Source organism: Oryza glaberrima, chromosome 3, assembly GCF_000147395.1.
Source record: "Oryza glaberrima chromosome 3, OglaRS2, whole genome shotgun sequence".
Classification (NCBI taxonomy): domain Eukaryota; kingdom Viridiplantae; phylum Streptophyta; class Magnoliopsida; order Poales; family Poaceae; genus Oryza; species Oryza glaberrima.
Window position 1 is genome coordinate 12,224,230 of NC_068328.1, and position 16,213 is coordinate 12,240,442.

Genomic DNA, 16,213 nt, shown 5'->3' on the forward strand with positions numbered 1-16,213 from the left:
GAACAAAAAATAAAACGAATTCCCTTAATAGAGGGTTTCCAAAATATGTGGGTGATTTGTTACAACGGAGTATTTCAGTTCACTGCAACATTAGATCTATACATAGTAAAGCATTGTGAGTGCACTAGATGAAATATTTTTGGTGGAACAAAAAATGAATCGAATTCTCTTAATAGAGGGTTTTCAAAATATGTGGGTGATTTGTTGCAATGAGTATAAGGTGGAGACACGTGGAGGAGTCGCATGTGGACATCACAGGCGTGGGCCCCTTGCACGGCAGGAGCGCCCGATGCATGCACGGGGCATCGGACGCCTGACACCTGGCAATCTCCTGGAGAAATAGTTTTATTTTGAGACATGTTACTGTACAATAAATAACTACATGCTAGGACGGAGGTATTAACAAGTATAAATCTATTTTTCAAATATAGATATTTCCTTGTATTACGTGAAATATTCATGATTGAGCAGGTTCCAACGGGCCTACGTGGGCCTTAGTGCGTTCTATGGGCCCGAGTATAACCGTATGAACTTGGGCCGTGCACGCTCCCAACCAAAACAGTACAGGCCTCCCCCGATCCGAACCGGAGTCGTCGCCGCCGTGTGCTCTCCCATCTTTTCCCAGTCTCCGCGACCTCGAGCGGTCATAAACCCTCCTCTCCTCCCCCTCTCCCCTCCTCTTCCCCGTGCGACCCGCCCAACCCAAACCCTAGGTCACCCAGCGCCGCGGCGCCCCCCGGTACGAATCCCTCCTCCTCCTCCCTCTCTCGATTCGCGCCTCGCGTCGTCGTGCTACCGCGCCCCGCTTCCCCGTCCCACCTCCGAACCTAGCTGCGGGTGGTGGTGGGGGGAGATTTTTTTTTTTTTTTTTTTTTGGGGGGGGGGTTCGATTTGCTATTTTTTTTTTTTGGTTTTTTGCGGCGCGTTGCTTGCAGGGGTCTGATCAGTGGTGGTTGGTTCTTGGTTGTTTATAGGTTGCTGACTTGCTGCGGGAAGGAGGATGAGCAGGCGGTGGAGCCGGACGATCTACGTGGGGAATCTCCCCGGCGACATCCGGGAGAGGGAGGTGGAGGATCTCTTCTACAAGGTCGGTGATTTGTTTTTTTTCTCTCTTTTGTGTAGATAGTGTTAGCAGAAATTGTCAAACTATTTTTTATGCCACATGTTACTCCGTATATGCTTAGATTCAGTTTTCCATAATTTAGCTAACTGGACTCGATCGACTTATATATATTACTATAAAAGAGAACTGATAAGTCCTGCACATAAGTTAAGGGGAAATAAGGTGCTAATAATGCATGGCTGTGCCAAAAGAAAACGGAAAAAAAATGATAATCTTGTTTGAGAAAGCTGATGGGTAAATTTACTTATTTGGAAAAGTTGGTTTGCCGCTGATATTCGGCAACTCGAGTCAACATATGTGCTTGAGGGTGTGTTTACAATTGATTTGTCGGGCATGATTCAATGTCCCGGGGTCTAATACTTTTTTACATTGTTTCATATAGTATGGCCGAATTGTTGATATTGACTTGAAGATCCCTCCGAGGCCACCAGGCTATGCTTTTGTAGAGGTAACATACTCCCAGATGTTTCACATAATGTTTATTTGGTCTTGGAATGAGACCTTCCTGTTGTTAAATACTTAAGGTGCCGCATGCTAATATAATTTGTGCCCTAACTTTTTAGTTTGAAGATCCTCGTGATGCTGAAGAAGCATGTGCTGGCAGGGATGGTTATAACTTTGATGGACATCGTCTAAGGGTAATGACACTAGAATAAATAAGTTACTTCTTGATGTCCTTTGTTTTTGATTTATCTGTATAATGACTGCAACCATCTGCAGGTTGAACCTGCTCACGGTGGGAGAGGTAATGGTGGTTCCTCCTTTGACCGCCCCAGCAACTTTGGTGGTGGAGGACGCCGTGGTGTGTCCAGGCACTCAGAATACCGTGGTATGACTCTCATCTATGTTCAAATTGATGTTTAATGCTCAATTCTATTCTACTCCATGATGTTTTTAATGATTTTTGCACTTCACACAGTTCTGGTTACTGGTTTGCCTTCTTCTGCATCATGGCAAGATTTAAAGGTTTGTTGCTAGCACATTTCCTTTTCAATGTAAAATTAAAACGACATATTCCCTTGGACAACCAGTAACATTTTCTTATGAACATTTGCTTCTCAGGACCATATGCGCAAGGCTGGTGATGTTTGTTTCTCAGAAGTGTATCGCGAGGGCGGCGGTAATACACATATTTTGTGCCCACAGCTATAAGTTTTTATTTAGCTTCTGTAGTATCCATCGTACATAATAGACACTCCTACTCACTCCCTCCTCTCCTTGTCCTGATTCATAGCTCAAGGGAGCTATACTTTGGGACAGAGGGAGTATTTGTTGAACATATTGTTCAGGTTTATACCATAAGTAAATACACCCAGTTGGTCATTTCTATGACGAAATTAACAGCTGCAACTCTCCCAACCCATAACATACACGTGGTCATACCAATATTCTCAAGATTATCTCCGAAGCAGGATAATTTAGGTCCATTCTGAAAGAATTTTTATAAACAGGAAAACACATTTGAAATTCATTTTTCTTTTGTTTCCTATGTCATCATGGTTATTCTTTAACAAGTATTACAAACTACTCTCTTTCCATAGTTTTCCTATCTACCTCAAATATTCTACCAAAAAAACATACCTAGTTGTTATCTCTTTGTAATGTCCCCCCCCCCCCCCCCCCTTAATAGTGGTCAATTGCCCTCTTTGTTTGTGCTTAAGGTGGGGGCCTACCGGCCCAGCAATCCCTGCTGTGCTGGGTCTCTCTTTGCTCTGTTTATCACAGTTGGAGTTCTAGGGTTTTAGCTGTTGGTTGGTATGCCAATATGCCATTGTAGTCCTCTGAATATATGCATTGTACAACTATCTGAAGCAATAATTCTTCTATATGGTTATTGAGGTAGAGACTTATGTTTTCATTTTGTTGCAGGTACTGTAGGGATTGTGGACTACACAAACTATGATGACATGAAATATGCTGTAAGCTTATATGTTAATACCTTTTATTACATTCTTTAGCTTGTGTGAAATATTTCATCTGAGAACTTTCTTTCTCTGTAATCTGTATGGTTTATGACACTCTATTTTGTATTTTTATGGCAGTCGGTTACTTTTGTATCTAGCATTCTAGTTCAGTCCTAGCATTGTGATCCTGATAGTTTAAATGTTCTCTTGGTTGCTGATCATTATTTGCAGATAAAGAAACTTGATGACAGTGAATTCAGGAATGCCTTTTCTAAAGGTCACATAAGGGTAAACTGTTCTTTCCTCTCTCTTTTTTTATGGTTGAGCCCTGGAATCAGTTTATCTGGCTAACCATGTACTTCTTATCATAGGTGAAGGAATATGATGGCAAGCGTGCCCGCTCCTATTCACGTAGCCGAAGCCCAAGTCGTAGCCGAAGCAAAAGCAGGAGCCTAAGGTCTTTTTATCATATTTTGATCTCCGTGGGTAAAACTGTTGATGACTTAACTCATATTGAATATGCTGTGCAGTAAATCTCCTAGAACTCGCCGTTCAGCATCCCGATCTCGATCTCGATCAAGGTCTGTTTCTTCCCGTTCACGGTCAGCATCAAAAGGGCGCTCTCCATCAAGGTAACACGCATCTGTCGTCTATCTAATTATATTTTTAATTCTTGAGTCAAACTCTTTATAGTATCCTCTTCTGGGGCACATCATGTCCTCCAAAGAAGGGAAAAAAGGGCAGATCACAGCATGATCTGATATGCGCACATACCATAACCATTTCCTATCATGCTCCCATGTTACCAAATAAGCCTTGTGCATTAATTTGTTAATTTGAAAACAGTGACCAGCATTTGTTCCCCTAACAATATCTCTGTGCTCTGCATTATCTATGCCTGAGGCATTGGTTGTTGACCGTTCCATACTGCATGTGGCATCTGATTAGTGTCTGGCTCTTTTTTGGTATATGATAAGTAATTACCTGGCTTCATTAGTTAAATTCACTAACTTATCTGTGTTTCCAAACTTACCTAATAATAATTGTCGATTTGCTATACTAGTATTTATTTCCTTGGGAATTTCCTTCTCAAGTACAGCTTCTATTATAAACTATATGAACTGCTTAGCCTCATTTGTTTTGTGAAGACCCGATTATCTCTTCATTTTATCTGGGATTGTGCGGCGATCTGGGGATTGCGCATTAGGATATTGAGGATGGGATTTCCTCAATTTGCTCTTGGTTGTATGAGGTATGCCCATTTATTGAGAGCTTCTATGGAAAGCTAAAATGATCCAATTATTTGACCTAATGCACTGTAACTGATTGCCATCAGAGATTGGGCATAGCGCATTGTTTGGAATTCTGGACATAGGAGCATTAAGGATTGACGATATTTGGATAATGATGGTACAATGACTAGGAATGTGCTTGGCGTTCAATGCTTGAGGAATGAGTTCTCTCCCTACCTTTGGCATGCTATATATGGTGGTTGCGTCTTGCATGCATTATTTGCATTCAATACTACATATTTTTGGACTTAATTATGTGCTCTTAATCTCTTGTTTTCATTGGGCTATTTTCACTTTCATTTGGTCGGTGCAATGCCGGACAAAGCGTCAAGGTTTTTGGAATAAGCTGTTAGACCCGCATTTTGGATATTGAATATGGTTGCTTCTCGACTTCTTTTTTGCAGATCACCAGCAAGATCCAAATCTCCAAATGCTTCTGTAAGTTCCCTTCATACTATTAAAAATTTCCTTTTTCTTTCACTTCCGTTTGTTTTACTTAATGTGTTGTTTCCTAAATATACTTCCCCCAGCCTGCAAATGGTGAAGCATCAAGCCCCAAGAAACGGAGCCCAAGCAGGAGCCCATCTCGTTCACGGTCTCCTGATGTATGCATTCGTCACCCATGTTTCCTTGACTTCCAAACATTGCATGGTTGATTGTTGTGATTACACTAATTTAATCATATTTCCAGGCAAAATCTGAATAGAAGTGATATGCTGATGTGGGCAGTGACACGGACTTCTCATGTACGGCTATTTGCTGTCCTTGATGTCCGATTACATCCGAATCTTAGCTGTGGTGCAATGAGGCTCCATTAAATTTGATACTATGAATTTGTAGTAATGAAAACATCAAACTATGCACTTCATGTGGCCTTCTGTGGCTGGTCTTGTTCCCTTGGGTTTTTGGTAGTTCGCCGAATGCTACTATCTGGATTATTTTTACTCAAAACATATGTCGGATGCTTATTGATTTCCATGTCAGTTATTTCTTGGCACCCCATGTTGTGTTGCTCATCAATTCATGGAAAGCTTCTGCTGCTTGTTAGTTGTTACCCTAGCTTGCAATATGCTTACCACCAGCAATTTTTGTTTTCCTGAAGTCTGACCAAATATAACTTGATGTGGTTGCCCAAGTAATGTGGCAATGATTTCCGCCAGCAAGAAGGTAGGCAGATGAGGTGAATAGTTTGATGTCGAGCCGGTGGTTTTATATTTGAACGGTTTGTGACATTCTAGTTTGCAATGCTGGTTCAGTGGTTCTAGCGTGTTTGGGCTCGGATGCATAACTTGTGGAGGATTTCCTTCATCATTTTTTAATTAGAGGCAGCAACTCTACGGTTCAACCGTCGGAGCATTGGAATGGTTCTTTTTCCTCATCTTGACGATTGTAGCTCATTAGCAGGTTTTATGCCTTAGCATGTTTGCTGAACGCGTTTAGATGATATTGCTGATGTCTGCTTACTCGAGAGGTTTGGTAGGTCGTCCCACATTTGAAAACCATGATTTCACTGAAAAAAAATTGAAAGGTAAAATGATATGCAAGTCTGTCTCTCAATCAATCAATCTGTAGCTTCTCAATCAAATACAAGATACATTTTCTTCCTACGTACAAAAGTTGATTTAGCTAAAAGTATCAGACATAAACATATGGGCGAGGAGGATATATGCAAATGATTTAGTTAAAAGTATCAGACATAATACATATGGGCGAGGAGGATATATGCAAAGTTGTCAAGGCCTGGGGCTATGGCATCTTGACCACCATGACGGGGCAGCTCGCGTGGCGGCAGCAGTGGTCGCTGACGCTCCCCAGCAGCGCCCTCAGCACCGGGCCGTAGCCATGGCTGCCCACCACCAGCATGCCGGCGCCGTGCTCGCCGACGGCGTCGCACAGCACGCGCTTCGCCTCGCCGTCCTTCACCTCCACCTTCACCTCGACCTGCAGCAGCAACGAACCACCCATGGACGCATGGATTCATCATCTACGTACATATACAAATCAATTCTCATGAAGAACGAATTCTAAGCTGTGTTCAGTTCAACGATTTTCGGAACCTTTCTGGCCTCCCACACAGGAAAAGGTACCATTAACACTTAATTAATTAAATATTAAAATCTTTAAAAATAGATTAATATGATTTTTAACAACTTTTTAATAGAGCCCTTTTTTTTTAAAAAAAAAACATACCGTTTAACACTTTCGAAAACATACATGTAAAAATTGAGCAACTGAGAGTAAATTTAAGCTAGAAAATAGATAGAAAAGGACACAGTATAAGTATTAATTTGTCTCAATATAAGTACAATCTGAATTATCTGTACTAGCTTGATAAAAAAAAAAAACGTACTCCTACCTTGTATTGGGCTGAGAGTTGGCGCGCCTTCTCCTCGATCAGCCTCTCCATCGCCTGCTGCTCCGCCGCCTCCACGCTCATCACCGCCGCCACCGCGCCTGCTAAATCCAAAGTTTTATCCATCATCAAAGGGACGCGTCCATTCATCAATTGCTGCTGCGCAGTCCGGCTCGATCAGCATACGCACCGATGGCGACGAACGCCGGCGCGAGCGGCCGCCGGGCGTGGACGGCGACGACCTCGGCGGCGCCGGGGGGGAACCTCACCGCGGCGAGCCGCGCCGCCTCCTCCAGCGCGCGGTAGCTGTGCTCGCTGTAGTCCACCCCGACGAGCACCGTCGTCGTCGCCGTCGTCGCGTTCCCGGTTGCAGCATCAGTCGCCGCCGCCATTGCAGGTTCGCAACTCGAATCGATGTCTCGAATGATTGATCTCCGTAACTGCAGTGTCGTAATGAGTATTGTGATGAGCCCGTACAGCATATATACCAAGGGACAATTGATTTGACCAAGTTATCTTTTCTCATAAGAATGTTGTTTGTTTGTTGCATAAGTTCCATTTCATCGTTATCTAAAAAAATAAATTCTGTTCTATATTTTTTTGGTATATATGCGTATATATTCCACAGTTTTCAAAACAGAGGAGCATAAAACTGTGGGTATTTCCTGCTGATATTTAGGACGCTGTTTTTGTTCTCTTCTCCGTCTGCAGTTTGCACTGCTCCTTAATTTGCCTATTAGTAATATAATTATTCGTAAGAGATGCCATTCTGCAATAATTGGAAGGGAGCCATTCGGTGATTAAGATGGTGGCTTTCACGCAACAAGCAGAAGCCCAGTTGCGGCTTGCGCGAGAGAAGCGTACCAAGAAAAAGTCAAAAAACGCGTCCAAAGTGAGGGTATAAGGAAGCTCTGAAACAAAACACACAAACAACAGCTGTGGTCTATGAAATTTCTGAAAATAATTAAAAAAATTAAACAACCACAAAATCAGAAGGGGATGTAGCTCAGATGGTAGAGCGCTCGCTTAGCATGCGAGAGGTACGGGGATCGATACCCCGCATCTCCAAATTTTGACACTTATCTTTTTAATTTGACAGAAATTTCGATCTGGGGTTTGGTTAATTGGTTCAGATAGTGGTTAGAAGATGATTGTCGGTGGTAGCGTACTGTTTTTTTAAAACCTTTTCAAAGACACCAAGAGGCTTTTCTTCCAAAATGTCAGTCGTGGTTTATGCCGAAAGCTTTTATAAATCTTCTCTTTTGGATGGTCAATCTCGATAAATGCACTGTAGAAGCCTCAAGAGAAAACAAAAGGTCAATTCTGGATAATTCAATAAGCTTTTCTAAACATTTTCTTTTAGAAGATCAAATCTAGTGAGCACGATAAAAGGCACCGCAGAGAGAAGCAGAAGAACAAAACGTGATACCTTTTTTTAAAGAAAATAGTACAATTCACAACACCCAAGTATTGAGGCATCTGTAACACAAAATCTCAGGTTTTGCTTTTTGTTCAAAGAATGCTAATGTTTTGTGGCAAAATATTTTAAGAAACTCCAAATTTATGTAAAACATTCATATTTTATAATTATATATATGACTATTTTCATATATCAGTTGACTTAAAAAACTCGACATAATCCAAAAGCCCTCTTATCTACTTTATCATTTTCCTCACTTTGCACCACACTAATGCAAAAACTCGACATAATCCAAACTAATGACATGATAACCGATTGCATATGCACACACGAATAATCAAACTATCGATAACCAATGCTTATTAAAAAAACAGCTAGCATGTACAAATACTAAAAAAAATCTCAATACTTTTCTTTTACAATTATTATGGATAAATATATCAACCAAATGGAAAACAGAAGCTTGTACCTAACATGAGGTTTCATGAAACAAATCACATGTTTTGTACCTGGGGTTTTACGTAACATTTTGCCCCGGAACATAAGGTTTCATTAAACAAATCGCAAAACATGATGTTTTACGTTTCGGATGTCCCGAGTAAATTTGACAACACAAACACATGGTTTACAAATGAAGAACCATTATACGCATTTGTTTAACTTGTGGATGCCGGGTACAACCTTTCCTCTTTTCTGGCATGCACCAGAGCATGCCAATCCCCACCAGCTACCAAAGCACTACAAGAACAATCAAATGAGCAGCAAATGGTAAGTATCAGTAGCACTACGGCTAGGCTCCTAAAAGTTAAAACTCTTCAGATACAGATTGTTCAACCGAGCGCAAAGATTCTCTTCCCTCTCTTGTTCTTTCTGCCAACTGAATCACCAAAAAACAACGGAACTTTACAGAAATCTGGTGTTATCAACATACAGGTTTACATACTGACAAAACTCCAGCTTCTCAGTGGAAAAATGTATTTCCTATCTTTCCCGGCAACTTCCAAACAATGTATACACGATTGACAATTTAGTCTACGAATCTCAACCTAAGTTAATCAGCTGTTCACCAAAAGGAAAAGGATCCATATTGATTAGTCAGCTCTTAATCTTAAGATTTCCATCACTGTTCTCTTTCTGAAATATTCCATGTTTTCCTGCAGTTCCAAAACAAACCACACTGATAAGCATGATTATGTAAAATCACCTTGAGAAATTGTGAAACAAGCTTATGTACTCACACGAGAAATTTACATGATGAAGTCTACAACACAGGCTAAGTCCAAATTGTTAAGGCACTAGCCCGGAGGCAGAGGATATCGATTCTGCTCAAATTTCTTAAATGAATCCAACTCACCTGACTAAAAGACATGCTCAGTCCTCTGCTGTGGAAATCAATGTACTTGAGCATAAACATACCACAGTCCCACCTGTTCAAATATACGATGCTTGTGTCAACTAAAACTATATTGTTGTCCATCGTAACATGTTCATGAATGTACCAATGCTTATGTTACAAAATGAATTCTTCATATGGCCATCCAACCAAACATGGATTAAAAAAACATAGAGAAAACCACTGAAGGTTTAACACATGATAATACCTAACAAATCATGGTTCAAGCTATTGAAAGTGATTGTGTTCCATAATACTGAATTTATGCAGGAAATAATCATTAGTACATGCAATACATACCCATTTTGCTGCAAAGGAATATCATCAACTAACTCGTCATGCCAAATGCTTGTGTCGATCTCTTTATTACTCTTGTCCTTCACTTCCTCTGCAATGTATCTAGCCTGTGAGTGGCATGCACAACCAAATACAGGTAAGCCCACTCAAATATGTAACTGCAAGTACTTGATGGATTAAACAAGCTTAGCAACACATTAATGAAACACCGAACATGCAAATTCCCCTAGAGCATAACACATTTAACAACCCTTTTTTTTTCAAAAAAAAGAAAATGCCATGCAGGAAATAGCAATAGAAGGGGGTACTACTTTTTTAGTGCCCCAGTTGTATTTTTTCTCTACAGCTATAAGTTTACCAGCACTCTTGATACATGATGATCCACACAACCAAGAGAATCAAGATATTGGAATGTCCTTTCTTTCATGTTTATAACTGCTAAGCACCAATGGACATCTTTATGTACAGGGACAAAGATCTGCAAAGTAAATTCTGAGGATAAATTTATAATTACAAATAAGCATGTTCCAACATCCGTGACAACAGGACTAAGAATGCAACAGATACTTTACTTTATCACACTCAATAAGCTCATAACCCAACCTCCTGCGGGTAGTCCATCTTTTAACAGATTTGTAGTCATAGCCATTTTTTCCGCAAGCAAGCTGAACCAAACGACCAACAATTCAGGGAGTCAATGAAGATTAGCATTTAATTGGTGATCAGCAATTCAGCATTCACAAATGAAAATGAAATGGTAAAATTCATAATAAAAGGATATCAAATGAGTGCATGAAGGCAAATGAAGAACTTCCTAGAATTTCCCATCCCTAACCAAACAGGCCAACACAATATTGCCCCCAAAGAGAAGAAGAAAGTAATGGTATTTTGCGAAGCTAACACTTGCGTGGCATTTCTCCAAACATCATCCTTTGGAGTGGAGTGTTATTTTAGAAATCTTCAATGAACAATGAAGCGAGGATAAACTGAAAACATAAAACTGTCTATACCATTTCCACAACAAATGTCTCGAATAAGTGATAACAAAACTTAAGAAAACCAAAAAAGCAAATGGAGAACTAAGCCCTCCGTTTAGAACTGTATCCTGTTGTAGTATGACTGAAGTCAAACGTATGCTGCTATTGACTATTCCTAGAGTAAATATAGGGCATATCATATTTAAAAAAAAATCTTTATGAAAAGAGCTTAACCATTGATTGCTCATAAATTACATTCGTAATATCTGCGCAACCAACATTTTATGAAAAGCTCTCAGAAATATGAATCTATCAGTATAATTCTGATACACCAAATATATTTATGATTTGAGTAATTGTTGGTCAGAATCTATAAAGTTTGACTTTTCAATATATAATATGCCCTATAATTTTCTATGGATGAATTAATATATACATAAATGAGCCAAATGAATAGCATATTAGTTAATATGCCATAAACACAAGCTAATTGAGTATTTGTGTCCAATTAAGGCTCCAAAGCCAGTAATGATGTTAACCTGAGAAACCCATGAAGATATCTGGACAGTTATTACCTATACTAGGTGAAACCCCGCGCATTGCTGCGGGAATTTAGTATGATAACAATAAAAAAAATAACGTGTAAGATAGCTAGATAACATCAGATTAAGTAAATTAATGTGGTTTATGATAATTTAAATTTAAATAGTATGTAGAATGGTGATTCAAACGTAAAAAGTAAGGTGGTATGACTTTATGGAAGAAGAAAAGTAGGGAGATAGTTTGGACCGTAGATTAATCATTTAAAGGCTAAAAACAATTGATGTGATATGACTTAATTAGAGGAAAAAAGGAGAAAGATAATTTGGACCATAGATTAATCATTTAAGAACTAACTAAGTGAGGATGAACTATATAGAATATCATAAAACATAATAAAGATAACATTGAAACATTATGTGAATTATGTTGGATGATAATTTAACATGTTTGTATTTGAAAAGCTCTTAAATTATAAAAACTATAAAGATATAGCATGTTTGCATGATGTTTAAATGTGATGGTTGTTAGTGGATGATGATGTGGCACCTTTGCATGTTAAGCTTAAGGAATTAGTGGGGGATAACTTTATAGTAAGATAGGATACCTCCTGAGGAAAAACTCTAAAAATGTCCATAAATTAATAACACAACTGAAATATAATATAAATGTTCCTACGGTGATATCATATTTGAACGCTCATAAGTTCATTGCACCAAATCCTTATAAACCAATAATACACCAGAAATGCTAAAAAAAGTTATAAAGTACAGAGACGATAAGAAGAGTTAATATGAATACGAAGATAGAATACGTGAAAGCAAAAGAAGCTTATGATCTAACCTTCTTATAAAAAAATGTATTAAAGAAATGGCATTTCAAAAATCTTTTTGGTTCTCTTGCCTCTCTCTCCTTCAATAATTCAAGGTACAAATTAATGACCTGCATGTAAGAGGAATACATGCCCTCATTACGTAAGATAATATGGGTAGGGTCATCGCCGGTCCATGTAAACCATCAATCTTTTTTTAAAAAAAGGAAGTAAACCATAGATACTAGTGGAGTTTGTTTCATATATAAGTATATCCAAGATAGATAGTTACCTCATCATTTAACCAGGCAGTCGGTCTCAAGCACCGGAACTTCTCTCTGCTAACTTCAATGTTGGAGGGCTCATGCAGTGCTAGGATTTCAGTACTGTAAGGACAAAAGAGTGATGATCAATTGTTATAGCAACAAACATAGAAGCTACAAACAACATGCAACAGGGTCATCAAAGGTACCTTGAACCCCTACCGAACAAACATTTATGAACTTCATTTTCCTCTTCAGCAGTTAGAGGTGTAAAGAGTTCAGACAGATCCTGGAGTAGTGAAAGATCAACATGCAGAAACCGGCAGTGAGCAAAAGCATAAAAGGTTGATACAGAGCAACAACTAAGGCAAGTTAATCAACAAAGGAATATACTTTCCCCCAATTAAACTCTACATTCAAAGGCATATCTTCTGAATTCGCAAGAACTCAAAAGGAGAATCGACTCTAGAATCCACATTGTGTCAAGAAATCCTTGCTTGCACCTCTCATTTTTGACAATTCAAAACAACTATTTAGCGCGAGCGCTACTAGGAATGTAGATATGCCCCAAAGCTCTCGTTACATCGAACCTCCATTAATTCAATTGAACGCAATACGCAAACTTTACCACTAGTGAGTTGTGATCATCACATTCACCAACCATGATTACATAATAACATAAAAAAGCAGAGGAATGGTAACGAAACGATCCCGATACCTCCTTGGGTGGCTCAGCCGCCTTCCGCAGCTCGGCGAGCTTCTCCTCTTGTAGATTCACCTGCGACGCGAGCTCGCCCAACCTCTTGTCGTAGCTCCTCGCCTTCTCGAGCGCCCCCTTGTAGTACGGCTCCATCTTCACCCGCGGACGCGGCGCCGCGGCCTCCAGGGCGGCCTTCCTCGGGTCCCCGACCCTCCGCCTCACCACCAACCGGGGGCCAAACCCCGCGTCGTCGTCGTCCATGGCGGTGGCCACCGAGAGATCCCGCGACCGGACGTCGACCCAGCCCCTGTACACCCCGAGGCCGGCATCGTCGTGCCTAGGTTTACCCCGGAGGAAGGAGACGAAGCCCCCCATGTCGAACGCGGGGGACGACGCCGCCTCGGGCGGGATCGGCGGGCAGGGGAAGGCCGCCGGGCCGAGGCGGCGGCGGCGGTGGCGCTGCGGGCCGTGGAAGTGGGAATCGTCGAGGGGGCGCTTGCGGCGGCGGTGGGGGAGGAGGAAGGGGGAGGCGAGGGCGGTCATGGCGAGGAGGAGGAGGAGGCTAGGGCTAGGGCTAGGGCCATGGGGGTGGGAGCATGCCCTAGGTTGGCGCGGCGGGGGTTTGAGCAGCGGAAAGCTCCAAGCGACGGGATCACGGGAGGGGAGGGGAGAAGACGAGGAGACTGGTTTAACTGTAATCCCTCCAAATATTCAGAAATTAATTGAGATTCTACGAGCATACTAGGCTCTTTTGCTCTGATTTTTTTTGAAATTAAAAGGGATTGTAAGTTGAAATTAGTTTTTGTTTTTTTTTACAGGAAGAAGAGGATATTTCGCCATTGGAGTCCGCGATGACGGTGCTAACCCTCCGTACCATAAAAAATAAACCTAGGTCTGAATATGACTGGAGTACTCGACAAGAGCAACTTAACATGCTAGGTATAATTTCATTTGAGCAAATTTGGGCAATGCCATGATAAAGAACGTGGAATAGGATACTACCATTTTATACGAACAAGTACTATATATGTATACGGATATGGATCAAGTAGTCTATACAAATGGGACCTACATAAGTGATCTCTTATTTTCACAATGTATATAGATAGCAATTAACATTAAGATAGGATCCACACTCTACAAGGATTTACATCCAAATGCCATAGTTCTCTCATGGAAAATAAGCAAGAGAAGAGAGATGGTATATTTCAATCTATATATAGGTGGTCTTTATAACTACGGGTAGCTTATCATATGACTCTTACTGAGGCCACATCTCACAATTGCAAAGGTAAACTGCTTTTTAGTCACATTATGGATGCCCAAGTCAAGCACTTGTCCCAAGATATACTACGTATGCTAATACGGTGAGGTGGATGAGAGAAAAAATGGGAGAGTAGGAGCCACCCCTCATACAAAGAGCAATCTCCACACAAACTACAAGAAAAACGAGAGAAAAGAAAGAGTGGAGTGGATAAACAAATAAAATGAAAATATTGATAATAGTATGCTAGAGTTAGTATAGAGGTAATATATTATATTACATCTTAGATTACATGGATAAAATGAGGGGTGACGAAGACCTTCCAATAAAACTTGCTCTACAAGAAGACCGTAAATACCAACGCAAAAGAAATTCTTGAAATCAGTGTAATGTGTCCAAATTTTTTGTGTCGAGTCAGACACCCCAAATCCAAGAAGGGATGTCATTTGTCCAATTATTTTGTGCCGAATCCGGCGGAGTTCACGTGTTTGTGTCCAAGTAACGTCATTGAAAATGCTTTTGCCATTAAGTTTTCCATAAAAAAAAACTAGAATAGTAGATTGACGGTTCTTAAACTTTTAGGGTTGTGTCATATAGACCCCTAAACTCTCAAAATGCATATCCAGATCCTAGAACTTGTCAAAGTGTATCATGTAGGTCCCAAATTGACACATCCCGTCTAGGATCCTACGTGGCGCTGATGTGGCAATATCACATGGACGTGACGTGTCCTTTTCTTTTTTTTTTCTTCTTTTCTTTTTCAGTTCCTTCTCATACTTCTTTTTTTTTTTCATTTTCTTTGCACAGGTCACAGAGAAAGGAGAAGAAAGGAGAAGAAAGGGGAAAAAAGAGAAGAAAAAAAGAAAAAGGAAAAAAACTTAAATGGGTCCCATTTTTATCAGTCAAAATAATACCATGTCATGTCTGTGTGGCATATGCCACATCAACGCCACGTAGGATCCTAAAGAGGTTGTGTCGATTTGGGACCTAGATGACACACTATGACAAGTTCTGTGACTTGGATATGCATTTTGAGAGTTTATGGACTTAGATGACATGCCCCTATAAGTTTAAGGACCGCATGTACATTTTACTCAAAAATATATTAGTAGCTATAATTTGAATCTGCAAGAAAATTCGTTATTTTAGAGCCTTGTAGTTAATGGTTGGCCTAGAAAGAGAAGACAAAAAGGTAGTGGGAGATCTTTGTTTGTTGTCTTTTTTTAATAGCATCTAGCTTTTGCTTCAAAAGAAGTTACATGCACTTATTATAGACATTGTTCAACATAGAACTGCTATAAAAATTCCAAAGCTGACAAGGTAATAAATCTAAAAACTCCAACACAAAAGGAGAAATGCCATGTTGTCTTGGTTTGGGAAATTTTTTAAGTAAATTTCACAAAACCCCGAATATTAGGGCATATGTAACACAAAACCTCAATTATTATAATTTGTTTCAAGGAACCTCATATTTTGAGGCAAAATATTTTAAGAAACCCTATATTTATGAAAAAAATACTCATATCTCATTAATATTTATGGTTATTTTTACAAAAAATCACATTAGTTGACTCAAAGTATACATCATTCGTCTACTTTATCTTTATGCTCAATTTTTCCTAAAAAACTTAAATAATCTTAACTGATAATATAATGACAATCGGTGAAAACTGTACATAAATAATCAAACCACCATGACCAACACTTGTTGAAAAGAAGCTGCTGCATTAGTTAATAGACTATATAAGTTTGTAGCCGAGGTTTTATAACACATTTTGTCTCAAAACCTTGTTTCATGAAACAAATAGCAAAATATGGGGTTTTGCATTATGGATCCAAAACCTAAGGTGCCCATCGGTTGCCTTATTTAGAGAAT

The 16,213-nt window shown here is 39.9% G+C and overlaps 3 protein-coding genes and 1 non-coding gene across 6 annotated transcripts; 2 read left to right on the top strand and 2 right to left on the bottom strand.

Annotated features, from left to right (window-relative positions):
- Window positions 1-592: 592 nt before the first annotated feature.
- Window positions 593-5,321, top strand: LOC127767595 (serine/arginine-rich-splicing factor SR34-like). Of its 2 annotated transcripts, XM_052292976.1 has the most exons (14): window positions 593-739; window positions 975-1,087; window positions 1,506-1,571; window positions 1,687-1,761; window positions 1,844-1,952; window positions 2,043-2,089; window positions 2,186-2,243; window positions 2,993-3,042; window positions 3,259-3,315; window positions 3,399-3,484; window positions 3,558-3,659; window positions 4,724-4,757; window positions 4,850-4,924; window positions 5,011-5,321. In XM_052292976.1, exons 2-14 carry the CDS (start codon window positions 1,001-1,003, stop codon window positions 5,023-5,025), a joined length of 861 nt encoding a protein of 286 aa, XP_052148936.1. In that variant the 5' UTR covers window positions 593-739; window positions 975-1,000; the 3' UTR covers window positions 5,026-5,321. The 2 variants fall into 2 exon arrangements, with proteins under 2 accessions (XP_052148936.1, XP_052148937.1); XM_052292977.1 differs by lacking the exons at window positions 4,724-4,757; window positions 4,850-4,924; window positions 5,011-5,321 and adding exons at window positions 4,176-4,279; window positions 4,364-4,475.
- Window positions 5,322-5,396: 75 nt separating this feature from the next.
- Window positions 5,397-7,128, bottom strand: LOC127767596 (uncharacterized). Its single transcript, XM_052292978.1, has 3 exons — window positions 6,863-7,128; window positions 6,676-6,773; window positions 5,397-6,260 (listed from the first exon to the last, which is right to left on the bottom strand). The coding sequence occupies exons 1-3, from the start codon at window positions 7,062-7,064 to the stop codon at window positions 6,066-6,068; spliced, it is 495 nt and encodes a 164-aa protein (XP_052148938.1). The 5' UTR covers window positions 7,065-7,128; the 3' UTR covers window positions 5,397-6,065.
- A 539-nt stretch (window positions 7,129-7,667) lies between these two features.
- On the top strand, window positions 7,668-7,740 carry TRNAA-AGC (transfer RNA alanine (anticodon AGC)). Its single transcript has one exon. It is a non-coding gene; the product is annotated as a tRNA-Ala (tRNA).
- Window positions 7,741-8,974: 1,234 nt separating this feature from the next.
- On the bottom strand, window positions 8,975-13,747 carry LOC127768079 (putative ubiquitin-like-specific protease 1B). Of its 2 annotated transcripts, XM_052293595.1 has the most exons (9): window positions 13,092-13,747; window positions 12,583-12,662; window positions 12,403-12,496; window positions 12,143-12,241; window positions 10,355-10,447; window positions 10,141-10,260; window positions 9,786-9,889; window positions 9,447-9,519; window positions 8,975-9,246 (listed from the first exon to the last, which is right to left on the bottom strand). In XM_052293595.1, the coding sequence occupies exons 1-9, from the start codon at window positions 13,614-13,616 to the stop codon at window positions 9,184-9,186; spliced, it is 1,251 nt and encodes a 416-aa protein (XP_052149555.1). In that variant the 5' UTR covers window positions 13,617-13,747; the 3' UTR covers window positions 8,975-9,183. The 2 variants fall into 2 exon arrangements, with proteins under 2 accessions (XP_052149555.1, XP_052149556.1); XM_052293596.1 differs by lacking the exon at window positions 12,143-12,241.
- Window positions 13,748-16,213: the final 2,466 nt, after the last annotated feature.